This window comes from Odocoileus virginianus, chromosome 24 (assembly GCF_023699985.2).
Source record: "Odocoileus virginianus isolate 20LAN1187 ecotype Illinois chromosome 24, Ovbor_1.2, whole genome shotgun sequence".
Lineage (NCBI taxonomy): Eukaryota > Metazoa > Chordata > Mammalia > Artiodactyla > Cervidae > Odocoileus > Odocoileus virginianus.
In genome coordinates this window covers 8,444,772-8,472,545 of record NC_069697.1, presented here as the reverse complement: position 1 = coordinate 8,472,545, position 27,774 = coordinate 8,444,772, and the positions used below count along the sequence as shown (strand labels likewise).

Sequence of the window (27,774 nt, the reverse complement as noted above, 5' to 3'; positions counted from 1 at the left end):
TCACCTGTACTGATTTTTGAAACTAAGTCATACCTGTGACTAGCTGAACTTTTAAATATATTTGAAATGCATAATTTTATTACTCTAGTAAGAATTTAATTAATTTTTATGGCGGTAAAATAGAAATAAGATTTCAAAAAGGCAAACTTGGAGTTACTACATGACCCAGTAATTCTGCTTGTAGCTGTTATACCCCAAAAAATTAAAAGATGTCCATACAAAAACTTGTATACAAATGTTCATAGCAGTGTTATTCATTATATATCAGAAAAGCAAAGGCAGATGCAGAAGTCCATCAGCCAGTGAATAAATTATCAAACTGTGGTGTATCATACAATGAAATATTATTCAGCAATTAAAAAAGGAATGAAATAGATACTTGCTGCAACATGGAAGAACCTTGAAAACAGTATGTAAAATAAAGGAAGCCAATCGCAAAGGACTATATGCTGTAGGATTCCTTTGGTTTGAAGTGTCCAGAATAAGTACAGTAACAAGAATCTACAATAACAGCAAGTACGTTAGTGGTTGTCTTAGACTGGGAGAGCAAGGAGGAATGGTGAGGAGATGGCAGTGGGTATGTCATTTATTTTGAGGATGATGAAAATGTTCTAAAACTGGATGTGGTGATGGTTGTAAAACTTGTGGATATACTAAAAACCATTGGATTGCATACTTTAAATAGTTGACTTGTATGTGAACTATAGATCAATAAAGCTGTTACCAAAATAAGTAAGGATGTATATCAGTTGCTTCTTGCTCACATGGATTTTTCATTTATCTACTTCAAGTCATTTGTACCATGTTTTGTACCTACTATAAAAAAAAATTACCTAATTCTTTCTGTAGAATTATGGAGAATCACTGAGGGCATAATTTATTGACAACTTTTTATCATCATCAACCCTTTGTTTTCTATGTAGGGCCAGACAGCCTTTGATGTAGCAGATGAAGACATTTTAGGGTATCTAGAGGATCTGCAAAAGAAACAAAATCTGGTACGTTTGATGACTTATCTAAAAATTGTCTCTCTTGGTGAATTCCCATATAACTTTGATTTCAGACAGTTGAAAAGGTGTTCTTATAATATTTTGTACTGTTTGGTTTTAAGTTATTCTCAGCAAACAAATTAAATGACAGTAAATGAGAATAAAGGAGTAGTGATGGTATTTTTTTAGCCTTTTGTGTTGTTTTCCCCATTTCTCTAGCCTCCCCTTCCCAAAGGAATACTTAGATAATGTATGTGCATGTGTGCTCAGTTGCTAATTTGTGTCCAATTCTGAGACCCCATGGACTGTGTGTAGCCTGTCAGGATCCTCTGTCCATGGGGATTCTCCAGGCAAGAATACTGGAGTGGGTTGCCATGCCCTCCTCCAGGGGAACTTCCCAACCTAGGGATCGAACCCCCTTCTCCTGCATTGTAGGTGGATTTTTTTACCTACTAAGCCACCGGGGAAGCCCTGTATAATGTGTATGTTCTCAGTAATGATTTTTTGATTTCATAAGGAAGTTTGCTTAGAAGGTGGAGACTATAAAATCTCAGATTTCAAAAATAGCATACCCTAGAAAAGCAAGCAGTTACATAACTAGGAAGCAGTTGTTTAAGTATTATCAGACATCCTAAATGATTAATGGACTCTGGCTTTTTCAGTAAACTAAAGTTGGAGGGATCTTTAAAAAAAAAAAAATCCAACTTAATCCTTTGTGGAGCATTCCCCCCCCCCCCCTTTTTTTTTTGGCTGCATAGCATATCTTAGTTCCTTAACCAGGAACTGAACCTATGCCTTCTGTACAGAAGGGTAGAATCTTAGCCATGGGACCACCAGAGAAGTTTGCTTTGTGGAGATTTTTAACTGTCTAGTTCTTTTTTATTCTTTATCCAAGCCCTTTTCTTCTTAGGTAAAATTTAAATCTTTGTTCTATCTGTTTTGTTTTCATTTAGTGTTTGGGAACCTACTTTGTTGCTATTTTAAATTCTGTATTTTGCTGATTAATATTATTTTAATAGTGTTCTTAGTTTTCTTTGCATAACTTTTATAAAGCTCCATAGTGAAAAACGGGAAAAGAAATCTCCACTAATTGAATCAACAGCTAATATGGATAATAATCAGTCACAGAAGACCTTTAAAAAGTAAGTAAAATATTTAAGTAGATTTTGTTATTTTTTAAAATGAGTTAGCAAGATAACCACAGATATGATTATTAGATTTTGTGGTTCTGAGAAAAATTAATACATTTATATTATATTTTGACCTTTTTTATAATTATTTTAAGGCTTTTTTTCCTTTTACAGCAAAGAGACATTGATTATTGAGCCTGAGAAAAATGCATCACGTATTGAATCTCTGGAACAAGAAAAGGTTGATGATGAAGAAGAAGGAAAGAAAGATGAATCTAGTTGCTCTAGTGAAGAAGATGAGGAAGATGACTCAGAATCAGAAGCTGAAACAGGTAAAATGTGAAGGATAAAAGGATTTTCAGTGAAATTTTGAGAGAGTGTAAAGTAAGATGAGGTCACAATTTAATTTTGAAACCTTTCAGACTGACATGCTATTTAAGATACCTGCCAAGCCAGCAACAAGCCTGTAAATTACCTTTCAGGAGTGTTGGGATTTTAAGTGTAGTTGTGATTTTATCATTCTCTAATTACCTGGATGCTGTTGATCACCTCTGTGTTTTACTGACCTATTTTGAAGAAGATGAAGAGGTTTCTAAGACTCCTTTTGGGTGGTACAGATAGGGTTAGGTGGGTTCCCAGCAATTCAAGAATGTTCCTGCTGCTTTCTGAGACCCAAATACAGGAAGCTGGCTCCCAAATATTTCCTGAGTAATACTAAAGTTTTAGAAAGTTGGGACTGAGTCCCAAGACTTTTTCCTGTAGACGTGTGGGGAAATTTATTTTGTGTTGAGAAATTTTAAAGATACAGGAAAATATAATAAACATTCATACTCAGACTACCAAAACGAAATAGCTATTGACTTTTAACTTATTTGTTTTTAATTTTCTTTTAATAAAATTAAAACTGTTGTCTTCTTTAATCATCACCCTAGTCTACTTCTCTTTCATTTCTTTCCCAAATCACTATCATGAGTTTTTTCCTGAATCTCCTAATCCATTGTCATACTCTTATCTTGCATTCAAAAATAATATATAGTAATTATAAGGTTGTTTTGTGTTTTTATTTTGTACCCTAGAATCGTTATGCAGCTTGCTTTTTTTACTTAAAAGTTTTGTTTCTATCTGTATCTTTTCATAGGTAATCTATCCCTTCAGTTGCTGTATAATATTCATTAAATGTTGATTTCCTTTTTGATAAAAAATTAGCCTAATTCCCAATGTTTTATTGTAAACAGTCCTGGAGCAGTCATTTTATAATTATCTCCCTGTATATATGTCCAAGAGGTTCTCTAACAGATATACTGAAAAGTTGGATCATTGAGTCATATTTTCATTCTTCACAGATGCTGTCAGATTGTTTTACTATAACAATTTAAATCCTCTTTATTATCAAGGTGCAATTTCTGCATTTTTTTCCTCTGGCTCACATTTTTATAAATTTTGTTCACTGAATTGCTTTTATTCTTTACCGCCTAATCACTCAAAACTTCTGAAGAGTTTGAGATTCCAGTATTGCCATCTTTGAGTTGTGTAACCTGGAATTTTGGCATTTTAATATATTTACCAGAAATAGTATTTCATTTCCATTAAGATTTTTATCAATGCAAAACTGTCATCATCATCTCAGGACTAGTTTGGTGATCAAGTGATAAACACAAAGGAACCCTAGAATCCCTTAAGCTCCCCCTATTTCCTGTGGACTCAACAACAGCAGTTTTGAATCAGACTATTTTTACTCACTCAGCAAAATATTTTCTCTAAGAAAATGTGAGAAGTTAAAGTTACTAAATAAATATGTCAAGGAACATATTGTTAATTCTCTTTCCCATTAAAAACAAGATACTGCCAACTAGGTACAGGCTAGCTTTGTTGCCAGGTGATACGTTATGAATTTCTTTATTTTCTTGAACTTACTAGTACTACAAGTAAATTATTTTTTGGAAATACACGAGTTTTTGAGGTTTATAAAATGACTAGGTTTTAGTGTCTAGGGATTTATTGATAATTTTTTATTTATTGCTGTCACATTGCTGGTCAGGTAAGTCAGCATATCTTTTGCCTTGATGACACAGTAGTATAAGTAAAATTGGAAGTAGAACAACAGGTAGTCATTGACTATTAAAATTTATTTGTATAACATGCTAATTAAAATATTTCTAATTATGAAAGCAAATTATATGAAAATCAGCATGTACAGTGTTCAAGAACATGAACTGATTCATGCATGTAATTGTGGATGTAAGTTATTTAATCTGATTTCTCTGTGAAATCAGGGTAATAATACCTGCTTTACATGGATACTATATAATAATTACTCTAATAAATATTAATTTTCATATATTGTATAAAATTAAAGTTACTCTTTTAAATATGATTAATGTACATGTTTATCTAATAATACTTCAGTTAAATTTGTTCAGTTCATTTGAAAGGTAAAATGACACCATTGAAATTTAAACTGACTCAAATACAAGTATTTGAATTACTTTTACGTAGTTAATCTCCTCTCTGAGATAGGCTTTGGCCCCTGGTCTCTAGTGAGATGTTGTTGTTGTTCAGCCTGAGTCATGTCTGACTCGTTTGACCTCGAGGAGTGCAACACAGTAGGCTCTTTTGTCCTCTAGTGAAACACATCATTACAAATCAAGCTACGTGCACATGCACACCACGACTGGCACACAGCTCTCCCAGCTCATGCAGAAGAGTTCAAGAACTGAAAGTCCAGATGTCTCAGAGGTTTTGTTACCTAATTTTTTCTTAATTGATCCCTTCTGCACAACTCACTGGGCTTCCCTGGTGACTCATGGTAAAGAATCCATCTGCCAACTCATTCCTCCACAGCTTCAGGTTCGGATGCACTTCAGATGCTCACGGATCACAAAGAGCTCTCATGAGAATGTGGTTTGACTCAAAGGAGCTTCCAGGTTGGAGGACAGGACAGGACCTATCCCAGCGTGGATTATGGTGATGCTGCAGCGTCTCATCACCAATCCCCAGGGATTCACCTGCCTCCCAGGGTGAATGCAAGTTGTCCCGATGGCAGTAGATTAATGTGTCTTACAGTGCCTTTCCATCTGCTTAGGGTCTGACTCCTGGAAAGAGCTGAGAGAGGAGCAGCTTGTTCCTTGTTCTTATATACTCCTGAAAAGCCTCCAGAGTTAAAAACTTCCACTGCCACTTAAAATTTCTCAGAGGTCCAGCTCCTTGTCTGGAGCCTGAGAATGATTTGAGGGAAAAGGACTAAGCCATGTTTCTGCTCAACTCCAGTCTGAAGTTAAAGAGGTCTGAAGAAAGAAAAAAGCATACACAATGGAATCCAACTTGGAGGATATAAAAAATGATAGGAAATTTTCTTGTACAGCTTACCTGTTCAAATTAGCATACAGTCTTCTCAGCCTTTCTAAATAGCAATTTTTTTTTTTTTTTTTTTAACAATTTGCCTGCCAAGCAGGAAACACAGGTTCGATCCCTGGGTCAGGAAGATCCCTGGAAGAAGGAAATGGCAACCCACTCCAGTATTCTTGCCAGAAGAATCCCTTGGATGTAGGAGTCTGGAGGACTATAGTCCACAGGGTCGCAGAGTCGGATGCGACTAAACAGCAACAACATACAAACTCTCAGTATTAGGCACTGCTAACTAGCAAATCTCCTGACCTTTTGGTTGAAATTTCCTTGGGAAAGAATTAGACTAGGTTATCTGGATAGTTTAGAACTAATTACCATCAAATTGTATTATGTTAGTTCCCAATTTGAAGGTTTTTTTTTTTTTAAACAGGTCAGATGTCCTTTATTCAAGGGGAAACAATCCGTGAATTGGGAAAGTACAGTGCCTCACAAGCAGTGGAGCACTGTTCCCAATAGATCTGGGGGCAAGAATGAGGTTTTTTTTTGTTTTTGTTTTTTTCCATTTATTTTTATTAGTTGGAGGCTAATTACTTTACAGTATTGTAGTGGTTTTTGCCATACACTGACATGAATCAACAATGGCTTTACACGTGTTCCCCATCCAATTTGAAGTTTAAGCGTACCAGTCACTGCTGAGTTTCTCAGCAAGCTAACTTTAAATGTTTCTCTGAAGCATTGTACTTGATAATTGTGTTCTTCCTGTTGCTAGTAGCTAGTTGTGCCAGGAAAATTTGACTCTATCTCAAGAATTAACCCATGTAAATGCTGTGTGGTTCCTTCTCTCTCACTCTTTTAATATCAACAAGGCTTTATCATACTTTATTTGGCAAGCTTGAGAAAGCAGTCATTTCCCTGTAGAGCTGCAGCTTGACCTGACAATTTCTAAACTGTTTCTTTTTTCTTTTTGCAGTGTTGTTTCCTTGGGAAACTATTTTATGTTAAATAACTATTTTGCTGGATTTTCTTTAGTTAAATATTTACAAAACCAGTTTTAAATCAGTTTCATATAAATCAGATTGAAAATAGGTACTCAACCAAAAGTTTAATTTCCTTCCAAATGATTTATAAACTTTTGAGAGGTAGTTGAGGGAATGAGGAAAGGGAAGCATAGTTTTGCTTTTAGTTTTTTTTTTTTTCCCTTTAGGACATGAAGTTTTTATTCTTCATTGAAGTTAAATGAATATAAAGGGCTTCAATAACATTGATAATGTTTACTTAAGTTGAATGATGGATACCTGGGGTTTGTTTCATTATTACTAGTAAACAACCATAAATGTTTGCATATGTGCATATACATTCTTTGATATATTTATTTCAATAATACAAAACAAATTTTTAAACTTAGAGAAAATAGAAAAAAAGGAGAACATGCAAAAAAATACGCTGAACTTTATTTCTCCTTCCAGACTATAAGCTTTATGCAGTTATTTTGTCTTTTCATTGACTGATATATCCCCAGTGCCTAGGACCAGTGCTTGAGGTATTAGGCACTTAATAAATATTCATTGAATTAATCTCTCCAGTTAAATGGATTGTTTCCCAGGAGGATGGTTTAATTAAGAGTATACATGAATTGTACTTAATTATGCTGAGTAGGCTTAGCTTCTGTTGAATGAAAAGAGATTTAACAATGAGAAAAAAAAACTTATTAGACTGAGTTTAGCTCATTCAGTTTATATGAAAAGCTATGGTAATAGTGATTTTTAAATGTGTCAGTTTGGCCTTGTCCTTTGATATAGTTTGAAACTATGCTTTCAGCCCTATTAACATAGGGAAAAAAGGTAGTATAGTAAAAATGAATATCTCATAGAACTTTAAAAGCAGTATATTTCTTCCCAAAAGTATAGAAAGATACCTGTTCTATCCCATTTGAAACTAAAGGAATACTTTAAAGCTCAGTTAAATGACTTGACCATTTGAAAAGTAAATTTTTCTAGCCCATTTATAAATTATAGTTACCTTAAAGGTTTAAGTTTATATGTGACTTGTGCTAAAGGCTAGTTTGATTTCTGTGTTCAAATAGTCTTTGAATTTTTGCTAGCATCATATTGATTTTTTCCTAATATTTCGAAAATCTTTTTCTAAGTGATCAGTTATTAGTTGGAAATTGTCTTGATACATTGTGGGAAGAGATTTAACCTAATTCAACTGATGTACCCATTTAACTTTAGACCTTTTAGGGGTGAGAAGGAAGGCTCTTTGTGACATTTAAATGTAACTGTTTGACAGGAATTTAATTACTGAAAGAACAATTTTAGATGTCCTACAGCAAAGAAGAGGTATAAGTTGTAGAAAAGCAATATAAGTTGTTTTACTCATTAGAAAATACATAGCTCTTGAATTTTTTGAAGTTGTGTTGTATTCAAGTGTTCAGGTTTTGAAAATTAATAATTTTTAAAAGATTTCCATAGTGTTAGAAGTACGAAAGTCAGCTTTTATTTGTGCTTTTTATCCTTAAAAGTCTGGTTATGTGACATGTTCTTATTTAGGTCTCATACATATTGAGACATTTCTAGAAACTCCTTGAAAAATTCTCTTGTTAAAAGGGATGATAGTGGGAAAAGACTAAATTAACAAAACCTTAAACAAAAATACAGTATTAAATACTATTTTCAATACCTCTGAAACTGAACTCATCTAGAATCATGACTCTTAATTTTTTTTTCTTTTTTCCTCCTTAAGATAAGACAAAACCCATGGCTTCTATAACTAATGCCAATACTTCTAGTACACAAGCAGCTCCTGTAGCTGTTACAACACCTACTGTGTCATCTGGTCAGCCAACACCTACATCACCTATTAAAAAGGTAAGACAAAATAGTGTTTGTTAAAAAATAAATGTATTCTGTGTAAGTACCATTTGGTTAAAGCATGAAGACAGTTCTAAGTTTAAGATTTTAGAGTAAAAATATTTTTTCTTTATTTTACTGAGATTTCTGCTGAACCTTTTACATTCTTTTTGCAAGTACTTTTTGCAGTTGATACTAGTTAATCATTAAAAAAATAAAGAGCAGAAAAATAAGATTTTTCTTATGAAAAACTACTGAGCATGGTAGTTTTTTATTTCTTTTGACTTTTGAGAAACAAGAGTTTGGTATCTTTTATTTTTTTGGTAATTTCACATGTGTATAAGTTAAGCATAAAAAAACCTGCCACAAGTCACTAAGAGAACTGGAATCTTTGATTTTCTAGTTCATTTACAGAGCACCAGGTATGTCTGAGCACACCAAAGGTCAGCTGCTGACCCCACCTCTTGTCAGTGGTTACGACTGTAGGCGAGTTGCTATCTTCCTTATGTGTTCTCCCTAAAAAAGGACAAGACAAAAACGGTAACACAGAGAGAAAATAAGCTATCCTTGTTAAGCAGTAATTGAAAGAGCTTGGCTGGTGGCTTAAGTGCTCCCAGAATGTTAGTTTCATTTCTTCCTCTTCCTTACTTTGTTCCCCATTTATTTATTATCCTTCTTACTTTCCTTTCTCCACCAAACAGTGCTTTCCAGCTAGTGTCTTGATGTTCAGGACTTCTTCTCCCTGATGTTTCAGAACCCATACTTTTTTAAACCCAAATTAAAGATTAAGGGTTTTTCTGAGGGTTGTTTTTTTTTTCCCTTTCTTTAACCTGCTGGTCCCTTTTTAAAGGCTTCTCCTACCAGCCCTTACCTGTCTTTTATGAGCAAACTCATTTCCCTCTCTATGTAACACATGCTCACATACACGTTTGTGCACGCGCACACACATATGCACTCAATGCTTTTTTTTCCTTTTCTCAGAACTGTTTTAAGAATTGACTACTTTCACTGTAACACAGTATTCCTGAGTAATATATTTAAGTACAAATGCATTATCCCTTATTACCACAGTGAAATCAACATACTTAGAAAATTTAACATTGATATAGAACATTATTTATGCTAATATACAAACCATACTCAGAATTTTCCCAGTTGTCCTCCTAGTAGCACCTTTCTAGATTTTTCAAATCTAGGTTTTTTTGACTTTTCAGATTTTTGTTTTATTTTTAAAAATTTTTTGATTTTTCAAATTAAGGGTCCATTCACAAATTACACATTGTATTCATTTATCGTGTCTTTGCCTTTGAACTTCTTGTTTTGTTGCTTATCTGACATCGTTTGGTTTGCATTGGTTTGGGGACTGATTTTAAATCCCCACAGCAGTTCTATCATATTGTCAGTTTTGCTAGTCTTTGGATTTGATACCAAGTGGCCACAATTTGAGCCTTTTAAAATCATAAGCTAGAGAAAGATCCGTACTATTATTAATAATCCTCCCCTGAAACTCTTCCAAAGGAAAGCAGTAGTGTGAATTTTTAGCGGTAGAAATAACATGAATTTCACTTGTACAGTTTGAATATCAGGAGACTCTGACTAAATCCTCTCACTCTCTACATTCTAGAACTGAGGTCTTCTTAAATGCAATTAGAAATTATCCTCAAATGGCCATAATTTTTATATGCTTTAAAATGAAATTCTCTAGAAGCAGTCTATCTGCAAAATTTTCAAGATAGTTATCATAACTGGAGTTACCATGAGCTGCTTTAACTAAAGGTTTATTTAATTATAGAATCCCATTTTACTTCTTCAGTGAATACTGAACTTTAACTCTTTTGATTTATTTTCTGTTAGAACTACAAATTTATCAAAAAGTTCCCAAAAGCTCCATTCCCTTGGCATAGCTAGCCAAGAAGTCAGCTGTTAGTCTTTTGTACTGTAGTCAAGTCATTACAGTAGGCTTCTTATCAATTATATTTTTCTCAAGCATAACCCTAGATTTATGGCAGTTTACTTCTCAGTTTATGCCAGCTACCCTCACTGAAAGCAAATACTTAATAGCTCTGTTAGATTAGTGAGCCAATTATCTCTTTGCTATAAAAGTTCTTATTTTATTCTTATTAGTTATTAATCAGAATTGATTCTAATTCTTAATTAAGTTGACCTAATGACAGTTGTTTGTCTAATTTGTATATTTGGAAACTGCATTTTATTCTCAAGTTGAAGATTACTTTAAAGATTATTTTGTCTCAGTATTTGTTCTTAATGTTTTATGGCCAAATTTTATTCAAAATAATAAAGTCTTGTACAAAAGAATGAAGTATTTTAAAATTTAATCAGTACTATATATGACTTTTAAAGCCTGTTATATTCAGTAATACTGTATTTACTTTAGCATTTTAGGTTTTTGTTTTTAACGTTTTAAGATTTTCCCTGTAACTTAGAGAGCTAACAAATTTCCTTAAATGAATTCTTAATTTATAAATGTATCATAGAAGATTTTGTAATTAAGAGTTCTGTGTTTAGGTTGCCTCTCACTCCTCAGCTTCTGTTTTTTAGACAAAGCTATCTTAAGTTCTCTAGCTTCTTCTACCAATGCATTAGCCTTACATAAATAGACACACATACACATGAACATTCATGGCAAGGAATAGATCACAACCCTGAAAGCTCTAAAACAGTATTAAATATCATTTATATTCTGTCATAACTGCTGATAACTGCAGAGAAACAGAGGTGTTCACTTTAAAAAGTTCTTCTCTTCAGTTGTTAACTTGTCAGCTACAATTGCAAAACAATTCCTGTAGCAATGAGATCAAGCCTATAATTTGTGGATATATTAACTGTAAAACCATTAGTTTGATCTTAGTAAGTTTATTTCATTATTTAACTTAATAAGTTAAATAATGTATATTTTATATTATATTAAAATTTTATCTTAACAGTTGGTTTATTGTTAGTTAATGTTTTAACTAACAATAAGTTTAACTAACACTGTTTATATATATAACTCTGTAGTCAAAGTAAATATTGTTGGAATCTCTAAAAAAGATTAGCTATTCTGTTATCTACACATACATTCCAGTACTTGTAAACTATATTTTCTTCACTAGATGATGAAAATTTAGAGTTTTCTTGATTACATGTTCTTGCTAATTGAATCTAATTATCAAACATAATAAAATCCAATAAAAGACTATGTGCTATGGGTATATGAAGTATACCAGTAAAAGTTTATAATTGTAAAACAGTGGTTTTAAAATGGAAGAAATCATTTTTGATTTGAGATAGTGGAGTTAGAACATTTATGATAGATTTTAAAGAATGTGTAGGTAGTATTTCAGCCTAACAGAGAGGAGAGTTTGTACAGTTTGTTGAAAGAGAAGAGAAACGATGTGATCCAAGTAGGGATAATATGGAGTATTTTTGCAGGAAAAATGAGTTGTCAAGTTTGATTAATTTACAGGATACATACATGAAGTGAAATGGGAAAAGTAGAGCCAAACTGTGAAATGTTTTCATTCCAATGGTAACGTTTTTGTGATTTGATAGATATAGAGAATCATAGATATTTGAACAAGGCCATAAGAGAATTATTCTTTACAGAATATTATTCTGACACCAGTGTACAGGTGTATTTGAAGGTGAGAGACTGAGTGAAAGGTTTATTAGAAAGTCATTGAAGTTTCCCAACATGATAAAGAATATAAATCAGAAAAGTGGCAGTGGTCTTATATAAAGGAGAGGAGGAGGTTTAGAAACTTGTCACTTAATTTATAATTGCAGGAAGATGACAAAGAAGAGGTCTAACATGACTTTCAAGTTGCAAATTCAGGGGATTGGGGCTTGCTCCACAGTCCAGTGGTTAATAATCCCTGCTTTCACTGCAGGGACCATGGATTTGATCCCTGATCAGGGAACTAAAATCCCACATCCTACATGCCTGCACAACGTGGCCAAAAAAAATTTTTTAGGGATTGAATAGATTATTGATGCCAGTAACAGAAATAGGGAACCAAGGATGAGTTGGTTTGGAAATAAAGGTGTTATACTTTAAACATTGTTTCAGTTTCAGGTTCCAGTTTCCTTATATATAGTCTATTCTACAGGTAAATAGAAATTCAGGACTAGGAAATTAGGAGTGAGATTGAGTTGCAGAATAGCAAGTTTGAGAATAAGCTGAATACAGTGCTTGAGGATATAAAGAAGACCCTACTCCCAACACACAGAAGAAAATATAAGGAGAAGATAGGATATATAAGAACAGACTGTTGGAGTGCTTATGTTACAGGACGATGACAAGGAAAGTTGCTACAACAAAAAGACCAAGAATGGGGATAGTCAGAAGAATAGGAAAGTCAAAATAGGAAAGTCAAAATATTGTCCTGGTTATAAAAACAAAAAGAAGAATTTCAGGGAATGAGTAAACTTGAGTTTCTCAAAGAGGTTCATTTATACACCAGAAACAGAAAGATGCCTTTAAACGGATAACCAGTTCTTAAATTGAAATTTATGTTAGATAGAGAGGAAGTATATCATTTTTAACAGTACAACAAAATCTCTAACTTGATAATACTGCCTCATTTTTCTCAACTCTAAAATGATAGTAAAGTTCTATTTCATTGGGTGGTTGCAGGACTAAAGGAGATAACCAGTATGAAGCACTTAGTTTAGGCCTGACACAAGTGAACATTTGTTAAATGTTCACTTCTGCTGTAACATTCAGCAAATACTATTTACTGTTTCATCACGGAAGAGTAAGATTTGTTTCCAGTTTGGGGAAGGTTCTAGGGGCAGAGAAGGATTAGCAAACCATAGTCTGTGGGCCAAACCTGGCCCACTACCTGCTTTTTATACAGTCTGCAAATAAGAATGCTTTTAATATTTTTAAATGGTTGGCAGAGGCAGGGGAAGATTAAAAGAAAAAGAGTATTTCGTGACACAAATTCTAACTTCACTGCCCCTAAATAAAGTTTTATTGTAACACACCCACATTCTTTCACTTGTGTGTTACCTATGGATGGGTTTGTACTGTAACAGCATAGATGAGTAGTTAAAGCCTAAAGTTTACAACCTGACCTTTCATAGAAAAAGTTTGCCAACCTGTGTTCAACCTGAGTAGCGTGACATTAAACTCTGAAATCAGTAAGGAATCATCCCTGTGCCTATCATACTGAGTAAAATATTACAGAGCTTCCTGGACTTTCTCAGCCAAGGGAGACTTGAGTGTTTTACTGATTTTTTTTTTCACAGTGCCATTTGACCCAAAGGAATACCTGTTTATTTCATTTATTAAGTAGCTACTACAAAAAGTAATGGCAGTTTGCACTGTGTCCAACAGATGTCACTGTACTTCACTTAAAATTTTAAAACATTCCATAGCACTCCTGTGATTTTGTTCTTGCATCTTGAATGCCTCAGTTCACATTTTGGGAACTGAGAAATGCCGCATGTCTTGAGTCTCTTTTTAACCCTATTGATAGGAATTAATTACTGGAAACACTAGAGGTTTTTTTGTCTAAAAAGTAGACCTCCAACACTATGGTGCTTTTAACAAGTTCCTTTAAACTTCTGTTACAGTAAACCTGGGCTATAAATGTGAAAGAAAGATTGTTTTGGGTTATTTATTTTTAAATTACACATATCCTATGCTTGTAGTAACTAGTTAGTTGCTGTGTTAACCATCTATATTTAGCTGTGGTTGAATATTTAAACTCTTTAAGTGTAGTTGATGGAGTAAACTAGTTAAAGATTATGGGTGTTTCGTTTTTAGGGCTGTTGGAAAACTGAAATGAAATAAATATTTGTACAAAAATAGTTTTTAGTTGACATGTTTAATGTTTGGTAGAAAAATCCAGTGGTAAATTTAAGACTATGATATTTAAAATATTAATGAATTAAATATATATTGATGATTACTTTTGTTGATGATGATGGATTTAAAATTTCTTAACCCAAGTACAAAGTGAATAAAAACAAAATTCAAGTGCAGTAGTTTGTTCACTCCATACTAGAATATTACCAGCTCTCTGTGCTTTTAACTGCCTTAGAAGTTTCTCAGTTAGATTTTTTTCAGATGCTCTTATGTTAAAACTGAAACTTATTCCCAGTGATTCTTAAAGATTAGATAGCTACCCAGTATTGGGGTTTTACTTTATTATAAAATTCTTTTAAAAAAGGAGAAAAGTTTGTTTTGCTCATAACTTCCTTTTATATTTTCAAACTTTCAATCTGTGTCTCTTTACCTGTTTTATTTTAATTGGCTTTAGTATGATTTCATTGCTCCTATCATGCCTGTGGTGGAATCAGTAGATCCCGCATCGTGGAGGCAGGGCTTGCGCAAAACTGGCATTGTTCTTGTGCCCAGTAAGGGTGAAAAATCTATGGTGAGGCTTTTCCATGTGCAAGGATTTATGTTAGGTTACAACATAACAAGTTTAATGTGAATATTGGTTTCAACGATGCATGGTTTTAAGTCATTATGGTGTGCTCATTTCTCTTCTCTATTTGCATCATAATTTTTCTGTGTGATACAAAGTGTGGAGTGTGTGTTCTTAAACCTAACATCTCAACAGGTAATATTTCTTTTTTCAGTTTTAGATCTTTACATTTTGACTAAGACATTAACCTGCTTAGTAAGTGTTTCTCCTGAAACTATTAACTGTAATTTTAAAGTGTTTAATCTGTAAACTTCTCCTTTCCAGTTTAAGGACTGATTGGTCTTGATAATTTTTTTTCCTTTTCCTGAAAAATTAAATAAAAACAGTTTCCAACTTCAGCTACAAAAATTTCTCCCAAAGAAGAAGAGAGAAAAGATGAGTCTCCTGCATCTTGGAGGTTAGGACTTAGAAAGACGGGCAGTTATGGTGCACTTGCAGAAATCACAGCATCTAAAGAGGCTCAGAAGGAAAAAGACACTGCAGGTGTCATGCGCTCAGCTTCAAGTCCCAGACTTTCCTCCTCTTTGGATAATAAAGAAAAGGTAATCTGTTTCACAATTTGGTTTCTGTAAGAACTATAACAATTGGTTCTCCACTGTGTATCATTATAATATCTACATATCAATTTAATTCAATTGATTTAAAGAATGACATGAAAATACAAATGTACCTACCTTCAGCCAATATCTATATGGAATATAATTATTGGGGAAATCAGATGTATTTACCCAAAACATAAATTATGAGACTGTACTCAATTATAGGAATCCTTTACTCTGTAAAGGAATTCTTTACTCAGTAAAATCTATCAAGTAACAAGCTAATTTTATTTATTAAGAAAGATTTTCAAACTTTAGGAATGCATTTGTTCTAGACTGTGATGATACTCATAGGTTGCATTTATTCAGTATCTACAATTTCTTTACCTACTTTTTCATATGATACATCACAGCTTTGTCCTAGTGAGCAATTTTAATAGCTGTATTTTGAAAGGCATTATTTAAAATTGCATTAAATACAATGCACCACAGTTCTTTCAGTGCTATTTTATGTAATTGGATTGTTTATTTTCCATTGCATTTTTAGTACTCAGATATTTTTCCATATAGCTTTCTTGCTCTATATAAGAATGTTTATTTGTATGTATTGAAATTCAGAAATGAATTATTCATAAAGTAATCTTAGGATTTTTATTTTGTATAAATTTATTGTCCTATTGTCTTCCAAGTACTTGATGGATACCATATAATGAGAATATAACAGATTCCATTACATGGCATCTACACTCTTAGATTTGGATAAATATAATTGAAATAATTTTTTGTTTTGTATAATGTTATTTTTTAAAGCATAGAATATCAAAGTAGTAAATAGCTTATATAATGTAAATAATTGAGACTTACCAATGAATCATATTTGAGAACTCTTTTCTCTGAAAGAAATAAGGATGTTTTGTCTTATAATGCTATGTTACAGTAAATAATATGTTACAGAAGTTTTAGAAATAGTCATTAAAATGTGGAGGAATTTTTCTTATGTTAAAATGATCTAATTCTAGATTAAAGGAGAAAGAAAAGAAAATTAATTTTAGCAGGCTGTCATTTAGTGCTTATAGTACTTGAGTATTGATAAACATCAGTTTTAGAGTTTAGCTAGGAATGATGGAAATATTATCAAGTAAACTGTGATGATGGTGTAATTATATGTAGTTGCATACTTTTTCCATACTTTTAGCAGCACCTGTAATCATCTCAGTGGTTTATTTTCACTCTCTGTTTCTCGCCATTGTGTAGGAGAAAGATAGTAAAGGAGCTAGGCTTGCATATGTTGCGCCTACAATACCAAGACGACTCGGCAGTACATCTGACATTGAAGAGAAAGAAAACAGGTGAGTGCATTATGATTTGCTTTATTTATTTATTTTTTTACTATGAAATCTTTACTTTCTAGCATGAGAGTTAAAATATGCGGGTTGGGTGGTTGTGATTATATGGGATATGGATTTCAGGAAGGAATGGAGGGTATCCCTAACAGTAGCAGCATCAGGTACGCAGGTCTGGGGGGGCACAGAATTGGTATGTTCATGAAATAACAGTATAAATAAAGGCTTTATGGTTGTATCAGAGGGAGAGGACGGTTGTCTGAATAGCGTATGTATGCTTCTAAATATTTGGAATGTAATACCAAAGGAGAAGGAAGGGAGAAAAAGCCATTACTTGACCACTGACAACATTTTAGTTTGTTTCTTCACTTTTCAATACATATAGAGTATGACAACTTTTTAATTGTAGTCATGTTATAGTATTCAGTTTGTGTCTTTTTCTTTCACCTGAGATCTCATAAGCAGTCTTATATGTTAGCATGTTGACTATGAGGGATCCATATTTTCTAAGGGATTCTTGCCCACACTAGTAGACAAAGTGGTCATCTAAATTAAATTCTCCCATCCAGTCCATTTTGGTTCACTGATTACTAAAATGTCAATATTCACTCCTGGAGTCTGAAGTCAAGTGGGCCTTAGGAAGCATCGCTACGAACAGACCTAGTAGAGATGATGAAATCCCAGATGAGCTGTTTCAGGTCCTAAAAGACGATGCTGTGAAAGTGCTGCACTCATTATGTCAGAAAATTTGGAAAACTCAGCAGTGGCTACAGGACTGTAAGGATCAGTTTTGATTCCAATCCCAAAGAAAGACAATGCCAAAGAATGCTCAAACTGCTGCACAATTGCACTCATCTCACACGCTAGCAAAGAAATGCTCAAAATTCTCCAAACCAGGCTTCAGCAGTACATGAATCGTGAACGTCCAGATGTTCAAGCTGGATTTAGAAAAGGCAGAGGAACCAGAGATCAAATTGCCAGCATCCGAAAAAGTAAGAGTTGCAGAGTAACAACTACTTCTGCTTTGCCAAAGCCTTTGACTGTGTGGACCACAACAAACTGTGGAAAATTCTTAAAGAGATGGGAATGCCAGAACCTCCTGACCTGCCTCTTGAGAAATCTGTATTCGGGTCAAGAAGCAACAGTTAGAACCGGGCATGAAACAACAGACTGGTTCCAAATCGGGAAAGGAGTATGACAAAGCTGTGTATTGTCACCCTGCTTATTTAACTTATGTGCATAGTACATGATGAGAAACGCTGGGCTGGAGGAAGCACAAGCTGGAAGCAGGATTGAGAAATATCAGTAACCTCAGATATGCAGATGACACCACCCTTATGGCCAAAAGTGAAGAGGAACTAAAGAGCCTCTTGTTGAAAGTGAAAGAGAGTGAAAAAGTTGGCTTAAAGCTCAGCGTTCAAAAACTAAGATCATGGCATCTGGTCCCATCACTTCATGGGAAATAGATGGGGAAACAGTGGAAACAGTGACAGACTTTATTTCTTGGGCTCCAAAATCACTGCAGATGGTGACTACAGCCATGAAATTAAAAGACGCTTGCTTCTTGGAAGAAAAGCTATGACCAACCTAGACAGCATATTAAAAAGCAGAGACATCACTCTGCCAACAAAGGTCCATACAGTCAAAGCTATGGTTTCTCCAGTAGTCATGTATGGATGTGTGAGTTGGACAATAAAAAAGGCTGCATGCTGAAAATTGATGCTTTCAAATTGTGGTGCTAGAGAAGATGCTTGAGAGTCCTTTGGACTGCACGAAGATCAAACCAGTCAATAATCCTAAAGGAAATCAGTCCTGAATGTTCATTGGAAGGACTGATGCTAAAGCGAAAGTTCCAATACTTTGGCCACCTGATGCAAAGAACTGATTCTTTAGACTAGATCCTGATGCTGGGAAAGATAGAAGGCAGGAGGAGAAGGGGATACAAAGAATGAGATGGTTGGATGACAATACTGATTCATGGACATGAGTTTGAGCAAAGGAGTTGGTGCTGGATAGGGAAGCCTGGTGTGCTGCAATCTTTGGGGTCACCAAGAGTTGGACACAACTAAGCAGCTGAACTGAACTGACGTTAGTGTGTGTTTTCAACAAACATTGTTTTTCATCAGTACATAGTATTTGTAGAGTAGATCTGCTGATATTAAAGTAACCATTCCCCCTGCCCAAACTATGGACATTGAAATTATATAATATTTTGTCATCATAAATAAAACTCCCATAGACATTTCTATTTCCCCTCACAGGTACAATTATTCCTTAGGTATAGAATCTTAGAACTGGAATCTTAGTGAATTGCTTTCATTTCTTAACAAATATTCCAAAGTGTTTTTCTAAGGGAGTTTACCAGTTTCTACTTCTGCTATGTTTATTAATGTGCAACTTCTTTAACTCTATTTTAAAATTATCTGCCAGAATCTGAAGGATTTTTTTTTTCACAGAGATTCTTCAAGTTTGCGAACAAGTAGTTCATATACAAGAAGAAAATGGGAAGATGATCTTAAAAAGAATAGCTCCATTAATGAAGGCTCAACTTATCATAAAAGGTAATAATATAATTCTTAAGTAACGTTCATGTATTCTTTTATTAAAATATGAGGCAGTTTTGTTTGGGGCTCTCAGGTTAATATTAAAAATGTGCTTTTATATATTTTTTGTTGTTTAAATAAAACTTTCATTTAAAGACACAGAGTATATATTTAACAACAGGTTGAAAGTTTGCTCCTACTTATGCCTTCCTATTATGTATTTTTAAATTAAATATTTTGAAGTATCTTTTAGATTATATTGAAAAGGAACTCTGTATATAATTACATATAAGTCAATTAAGTAATTGACTGGAGCATTTGAAATAGTAACCTGATTTATCTCATTTGGTGACTTGAAAAGTTTTTATTTGTGTTAGAACTCAGAGTAGTAGAAATGCCTTGAATTGGAATGTTGGTAATATCATATTGGAGAGGGAGTGGAAGATCTGTGCATTATTTTTTCTGCTGAGAGCAATCAAAATGACTAAAAGATCGACAGATATAATATAGGCATGGGTCACTCCTAAGGCTTTGATCCATTGCCAAAACATTTTTTTTTTTTCAAAAGTGTTAGTCTTAACTTCCCCTGAGTAAAACCAAAGTGTTTTTCCAGGCACGTCCATATGACATAGAACTGTTCCAGAAACGTAAGCTGTCAGATCATATTTAAATCTTGTTGGTGGGTGGGGGTTTAGTAAAAGGATACACTACCAAATTAGTGAAATCATTTAGACTCTAGCAAGTTGTAGGTGCAACTCTTGGTGCTGGAGCCGGTGGTGTATTTAGGAACACAGCTTTTAAGATTTTTTTTCCTAGCCTTGTGAATCTGTGTAATGTATAGGCATTGACTATAGAATACACCTACAGACACATCCTATATAGATATGACTCTTTCCTTTAGTTGCTCCTTTGGTAGAAGACAAGATGATTTGATTAGTTCTAGTGTTCCAAGCACCACATCAACACCAACAGTTACCTCTGCAGCTGGGCTTCAGAAAAGCCTGCTTTCCAGCACAAGCACTACTACAAAGATTGCACCGGGTTCTTCCTCAGCAGGCACACAGAGCAGGTGAGTCTCAGATGCGCTTTGTGTTCAGGCCTCCTGTGTGCTTCTGTTTGTGCATGCATTTTGTGTAGAAGGTTGTGGGGCTCTGGAGTTTTCATTGACCTGGTTAAAATTATTTACAACCAAAAATTGATTCCAAAAGAGGAAACTATATGTCTGGGGAAAAAAATTAAGTTCCTGACTTAAGAACTTTTCCTTGAATTAAGCTTCTTAAAATGTAAATTTCTCTCTGACAGCTCTGGGTGAACTTTTTGGTTCATGGTTGAACGATGTCTCACGTTGTGTGTTTTGTTTTTTTTTTTAAATCCATCCCTGTAGTCACATGTTTTCAGCTGCTAGAAAGTGCTTTCATTGTTTAGCTGTTTTCCTTTTCTCTTTTTGTGTTGCTGCTTATGATGCTATAGTACCTCAAATCGTTTGTGGGCTGAGGATAGTACTGAAAAGGAAAAGGACAGTGTTCCTACGGCAGTGACCATTCCTGTTGCTCCAACTGTTGTTAATGCTGCAGCCTCTACCACAACCGTGACCACAACCACTGCTGGCACTGTCTCCTCCACTTCGGAGGTCAGGGAGAGACGCAGGTGTGTACAGGTCCTAACAGCACTGCTGATATATCTTGCCCAATGATGTAAATTGTCTGTTTTGTTCTGGTTTTTAATCTTGGGAAGTTGGTGTCCATCTCTTCAGCAGGTTAATACAATGAGATAACCTATGTCAGCTCAGAACTCTGTAAATTGATATAATTAGCAATTAGCATTTAGGCTTGGAACCCACCTCTGACAGTTCTTGTTTAAAGGCACTGAGCCAGACAGTTATCTTACTTAGCCTTCTTAGTATTAATGGTTGTGAGAATTCAAAAAATTTTTGTAGTGAACATCTAAACACATATCAAGCAAATCATACTCATGGAAAATTAGATGTAACATGAAAAAGAAAAGTTTTTTATTCTTTCATTGTTTCCCCCTTCTGCCTCATTGTTAAGAAATTTGATGCTTAACAGGTTCCCTTTTGTTGTTAATATTTGAGAATTTCATTTTAAAATTCCCTTGTTGAAGAAAATTAAAAACTTAAAAAAATAAAATTCCCTTGTTGAAGAATGGCTTCTTAGGCATCTGTGTAAGTCAAATAATTTTACATATGTTTAATACATTCACTTAGTTTAAATTCTGGTATTTAAAAATAGAAGACACCTGTTAAATTTCTTAGAGTCTGTGAATTTATTTCGTGTGCTGAAACAGACTTAGAGCACTGCTCTCTTCTTCCTGTTGTAGCCAGTTGGTATGGAATCATAGATGTGGAAAGGAACTTACTATTATCTTTTATGATATCCTTTACAGAAGAAAACTGAGTCCCAGCAATATTAAGTGACTTTTCCACTTTGATATGATTAGTGTGAGAGCTAAGGCTAGGCCCAAGATTACAGGAGAATCAGTGCAGGGGTTTCTTTCTGTCCGCTATATTGCTCATTGTCCCTAGCTTTGAATTTGGTTTTACCTCTTGGGAAAGCATATTTTAGGAAACTAAATGTAACCTTTTTAAATATTTTATTCTTTCAGAATTAGCCACATAACTGATATTTTCTGTAACTAAAATACCAACCAGATTAATCTGGTTTTCTTTCTGGCACATAGTATTCATATATAGACAGTCTGATATATCTTTTGTCTCTGATGCCTAGCAGAATGCATGGCTTGCTGTAAAAGCGGTAGCATCTTTACAGTAAATTTGTGGTGATTATATGGAAAGTAACAAAATGTTAAATGTTAAAAAAATGTTTAAAAATGTTTAAAAAATGAAAATATTTTTAGATTAAAAATTTTTTCTTTTCTGTCATTGCATCTTTAGTTTCTGTCAATATATTTATATTTCATTTCTATTTTTATGGTGAAATTTAGTGATACTTCGGGGCTTCCCTGGTGGCTCAGGCGGTAAAGTATCTGCCTGCAATGCAGGAGACCTGGGTTCAATCCCTGGGTCTGGAAGATGCCCTGGAGAAGGAAATGGCAACCCACTCCAGTATTCTTGCCTGGAGAGCCCTACAAGCACTTAGCACTTTGTGATTTGAATACCAGTACAGGTCATATCACATTTTAATTATGCTTGCTTGATTTTTCTCTGAGTTTAGTAAGTTTTAGGTTTGGGAGTGTTTTTAGTGAGAGCACATAGTCACAGAAATTAGAGGATCATAGGCATTCATTCTCTTCTAGTGAAAATAAATTTAAAGGCTTTGCTTTTTTGGAAGATAGTTAAAGGGGAAAAGGCTTAAGAATTCTTGATTTTTTTACTCCTTGTCTGCCTTAATCCTAAAATAAGAGTTCTCTGTGGGTCAGAATTTCTTCTTCTGTAAAATCAGGTATTTAATTTACAATTTTTAACTTCTAGAATCCTTTCTATTTCTAGCATTCCATACTTTAAAATTTTTTTCCAGTGACAATTAAAGCCAATGACTATCTCCCAAAAATCATCAGTTGTTTCAGAACTAGTAAATTATGATTCTTAATCCCAGATTTCTTTATTATTTTATGTTGTTGAAAGTATTAAGTTTCAGCCTTTTAGAATTAATCCTGTAAGATTTTAAAGATTGAGAATTAAATATTTGGCAATATTGTTAAGACACAGCAGGTCCTAATAGTGTAAGGAAAAAAATGTCTGTTGACATTTTTCCTAGTCTATATTATAGAAAATTTGTCTTGTTTCAGTGATGTTTGCAGTAATATTAATGTTTGTGTTTTGTTTGATGTCAAATACTTGTTTGCAATTTTGGCCTTGCTGTTTGTCTTCTTTTTTTTTTTTTTTTTTTTTTTGGCCATTCATCTTGTGGGATCTTAGTTCCCTGATCAGGGATTGAACCCTCAGCCCTTAGCAGTGAAAGCTCAGAGTCCTCACCACTGGACTTCCAGGGAATTCCCCTGTTTTATCTTTTAAGTAAATTTTATTAATCATTTTAAAATGTATGTGGTTGAAAATTTTCCCCTGTATCGTATATATGGTGATTTGGGGTTGCCATTCCCTTCTCCAGTGGATCTTCCCAACAGGAATTGAGCTCCAGTCTTCTGCATTGCAGGCAGATTCGTTACTGTCTGAGCCACCTGGGAAGCCCTGAATACTCTGCGGCTTAAAAAGATGTTAATACATTTATGCCATTTTATATATCCTCACACATGCACTTTTCAATACTACATGAAGTTACCGTGTACACTATTAAGTTCCACAGTATTCTTGAGTTTTCCTGGTTTTATTGATCAGGTTTAGGTGAGAATTTTCTGTTTTTATAAAATTAATTAATTGGAGTTGATTAATTGGAGGAAGGAGGCATCAGGGAGAAGAGCAGAGAAGCTTGCTTTAAATAGATGAGTTCCCTATTGGCCTAGAGGTTAGGATTCCTGACTTTCACTACCATGGCCTGGGTTCAGTCTCTGACGGAGGAACTGAGATCCCGCAAGCCTCGGGGAATAGCAAGATAGAGAGACAGGTGGGGCATGATGAAAAATTCTTTCATTGTTCAAGTATTTCTAATTCTCCATAGCCTTTTCAAACTGCAAAATACTACCTTACTAATAACTTCATATGTGTAGTATGAATTCCCATGGTTTCGTATAAGTACTCATTTTTACCATTTTCCCTTGACTCAGCCAGCTCCCATTTGACCACTTATCTTCCCTCTGGAAGGAAAAATGCTGAGTGAGAAGCAAGGGTTGGTATTGCTTTTTAGAGATGTAACTTGGTTGACTAACCAAAATATAAATTTTATTGAAACAAACCAAAAAAAGGTGTTAGTTGCTCTGTCATGTCTGACTCTCTGCAACCCCATGATCCCTCTGTCCATGGAATTCTCCAGGCAAGAATACTGGAGTGGATAGTCATTACCTTCTCCAGGGGAGCTTCCCATTATAAATAAATATAAATGTTTCAGCCAGTAAATGTTAGGGAAAGAAATAATATACAGAATAATTGCTTTTACTGGGGGAAAAGTCCTTAATTTAGAAATAACCTTTGGCTTCTTCAGAAAATAGTGGGCAGTCTAAGACTAGGAAGTAAAATTACACATCCTATGTAGTTAGAAGGAAGAAATCTAGCATGACAGTATGATACAGTAATGTTTAAGGCAGCAATGAAATTTGGTATATTGGGCCACCTTTTTTGATGACTAGCTCTTTGGAATTAAAAACATACTAAAAACATGAATTTTCTGTCTTCTCTATGTTCTATTCTTAGAGGTCTGCTCTGTATAGACAGCTCAAGAAAGGAGAAAGGAACTAAACATTAGATGGGGACTATCAAATGTATAGGAAATATGCATTACAAATTGATAGGCTAGGTTTTTATGCTATTTTAGGACAAATGTTTTTATGAAAATTTTAACTGAACAGAGCTTACAATTTTTCAGCTAGTAATTTTTATGCTCCTAACCTGCATATGATAAATAGTTTTATTAATTTTCATAGCAGTTTGAAAGTATTGAAAAAGATTCTAGGCTTCTTGGGAGAGAGTGTGATAGTTGATAGTACTGTTTTCAGTGCGGGTAAAAGGGCATGCAAATTTCACTGTTTTAAACTAAATCTGAAAAACTTTGACCATATATAGTAGAAATCAGAATTTAGCCTTTTATGTTCATTTGACTTTTCAGAGCAGCTCATGAAATGCTGAAGTAATACAAGCACCTGTGTAGGCTGCTATAAACTTCTGTTTAACTAGATGTGGTATCACATTTAGGTTTCATCTCTTTCTCTTATTTTTTCTCCTCCTCTGGTGGAAGTACAAAAGCAATAAATTGCATAAGACCAATAGGTCCATAAATAAATTGGATGGATGAAAAAATAACCATTGAACCATGTTTTACAGGCTAATATTTCACAGAGAACTTTTATACATTTAATAGATGTCAGTCATTCAGTTCAGTTGCTCAGTTGTGTCCAACTCTGTGTGACCCAATGGACTGCAGCATGCCAGGCCTCCCTGTCCATCACCAACTCCCAGAGCTTACTCACACTCATGTCCATTGAGTCGGTGATGCCATCCAACCATCTCATCCTCTGTCGTCCCCTTCTCCTACCGCCTTCAATCTTGCCCAGCATTACAGTCTTTTCCAGTGAGTCAGTTCTTCGCATCAGGTGGCCAAAGTATTGGAGTTTCAGCTTCAGCATCAGTCCTTCCAATGAATATTCAGGACTGTTCTCCTTTAGGATGGACTGGTTCAATCTCCTTTCAGTCCAAGGAACTCTCAAGAGTCTTCTCCAACACCACAGTTCAAAAGCATCAATTTGTTGATGCTCAGTTTTCTTCATAATTCAGCTCTTACATCCATCTATGACTACTGGGAAAACCATAGCTTTGCCTAGATGGACCTTTGTTAGCAATAATGTCTCTGCTTTTTAATATGTTGTCAAGGTTGGTCATAACTTTTCTTCCAAGGTGCAAGTGTCTTTTAATTTCATGGTTGCAGTCACCTTCTGCAGTGATTTTTTTGTAAGACCCCCAAAATAAAGTCTGTCACTGTTTCCACGGTTTCCCCATCTATTTGCCACGAAGTAATAGGACCAAATGCCACGATCTTAGTTTTCTGAATGTTGAGTTTTAAGCCAATGTTTTCACTCTCCTCTCACTTTCATCAAGAGGCTCTTTAGTTCTTCTTCACTTTCTGCCATAAGGGTGCTGTCATCTGCGTATCTGAGGTTGTTGATATTACTCCCGGCAATCTTGATTCCAGCTTGTGCTTCATCCAGCCCAGCATGTCTCATGATGTACTCTGCATATAAGTTAAATAAGCATGGTGAAAATATATAGCCTTGTCATACTCCTTTCCTGATTTGGAACCAGTCTGTTGTTCCATGTCCAGTTCTAACTGTTGCTTCCTGACCTGCATACAGTTTTCTTCCGAGGCAGGTAAGGTGGTCTGGTATTCCCATCTCTTTCAGAATTTTCCACAGTTTATTGTGATCTGCACAGTCAAATGCTGTGCTAGTCAATAAAGCAGAAGTAGATGTTTTTCTGGAGCTCTCTTGCTTTTTTGATGATCCAGCGGATGTTGGCAATTTGATCTCTGGTTCCTCTACCTTTTCTAAAACCAGCTTGAACATCTGGCGGTTCACGGTTTATGTGCTGTTGAATCCTGGCTTGGAGGATTGTGAGCATTTCTTTGCTAGCGTGTGAGATGAGTGCAGTTGTGCAGCCGTTTGAGCATTCTTTGAATTGCCTTTCTGTGAGCTTGAAGTGAAAACTGACCTTTTTCAGTCCTATGGCCACTGCTAAGTTTTCCAAATTGGTTGGCATATTGAGTGCAGCACTTTCACAGCATCACCTTTCAGGATTTGAAAAAGCTCAACTAGAATTCCATCACCTCCACTAGCTTTGTTTGTAGTGATGCTTCCTAAGGCCCACTTGACTTCACATTCCAGGATATCTGGCTCTAGGTGAGTGATCACACCTTCGTGATTATCTAGGTCTTGAAGGTCTTTTTTTGCATAGTTCTGTGTATTCTTGCCACCTCTCTTAATATCTTTGGCTTCTGTTAGGTCCATGCCATTTCTGTCCTTTATTGGGCCCATCTTCGCATTAAATGTTCCTTGGTATCTTTAATTTTCTTGAAGAGATCTCTGGTCTTTCCCATTCTATTGTTTTCCTCTGTTTCTTTGCATTGATCGCTGAGGAAGGCTTTCTTATCTCCTTGCTATTCTTTGGAATTCTGCATTCAAATGGGTATATCTTTCCTTTTCTCCTTTGCTTTTCGCTTCTCTTCTTTTCACAGCTATTTGTAAGCCCTCCTCAGACAGCCATTTTGCTTTTTTGCACTTCTTTTTCTTGGGGATGGTCTTGATCCCTGTCTCCTGTACAGTGTTACTGACCTCTGTCCATAGTTCATCAGTCACTCTGTCTATCAGATCTAACCCCTTAAATCTATTTCTCACTCCACTGTATAATCATAAGGGATTCGATTTTGGTCATACCTGAATGGTCTAGTGATTTTCCCCACTTTCTTCAATTTAAGTCTGAATTTGGCAATAAGGAGTTCATGATCTGAGCCACAGTCAGTGTCGGGTCTTGTTTTGGCTGACTGTATAGAGCTTCTCCATCTTTGGCTGCAAAGGATATAATCAGTCTGATTTCGGTGTTGACCATCTGGTGATGTCCATGTGTAGAGTCTTCTCCTTGTGTTGTTGGAAGAGGGTGTTTGCTATGACCAGTGCGTTCTCTTGGCAAAACTCTATTAGCCTTTGCCCTACTTCATTCTGTACTCCAAGGCCAAATTTCCCCGTTACTCCAGGTATTTCTTGGCTTCCTACTTCTGCATTCCAGTCCCCTATAATGAAAGGACATCTTTTTTGGGTGTTAGTTCTAAAAGGTCTTGTAGGTCTTCATAGAACCGTTCAACTTCAGCTTCTGCAGTGTTACTTGTCAGGGCACAGGCTTGGATTACTGAACTCTGGGAAACAAACAGAGATCATTCTGTCATTTTTGAGATTGCATCCAAGTACTGCATTTCAGACTCTTTTGTTGACTATGACGACTACTCCCATTTCTTCTAAGGGATTC

The 27,774-nt window shown here is 34.9% G+C and overlaps 1 protein-coding gene across 8 annotated transcripts in view; it reads left to right on the top strand.

Moving 5' to 3' along the window:
- Positions 1-27,774, top strand: part of PPP1R12A (protein phosphatase 1 regulatory subunit 12A) — a 164,460-nt gene that overhangs the window by 106,258 nt on the left and 30,428 nt on the right. For 5 of the 8 annotated variants that reach the window (XM_070454252.1, XM_070454251.1, XM_070454259.1 and 2 more), the window contains exons 6-14: positions 924-998; positions 2,043-2,131; positions 2,294-2,451; positions 8,207-8,331; positions 15,080-15,295; positions 16,547-16,641; positions 19,092-19,196; positions 20,080-20,247; positions 20,649-20,825. In XM_070454252.1, the coding sequence (XP_070310353.1) occupies positions 924-998; positions 2,043-2,131; positions 2,294-2,451; positions 8,207-8,331; positions 15,080-15,295; positions 16,547-16,641; positions 19,092-19,196; positions 20,080-20,247; positions 20,649-20,825 (1,208 nt within the window). The remainder of the gene's footprint in view (positions 1-923; positions 999-2,042; positions 2,132-2,293; positions 2,452-8,206; positions 8,332-15,079; positions 15,296-16,546; positions 16,642-19,091; positions 19,197-20,079; positions 20,248-20,648; positions 20,826-27,774) is intronic. The other 3 variants (XM_070454257.1, XM_070454255.1, XM_070454256.1) reach the window with 2 other exon arrangements.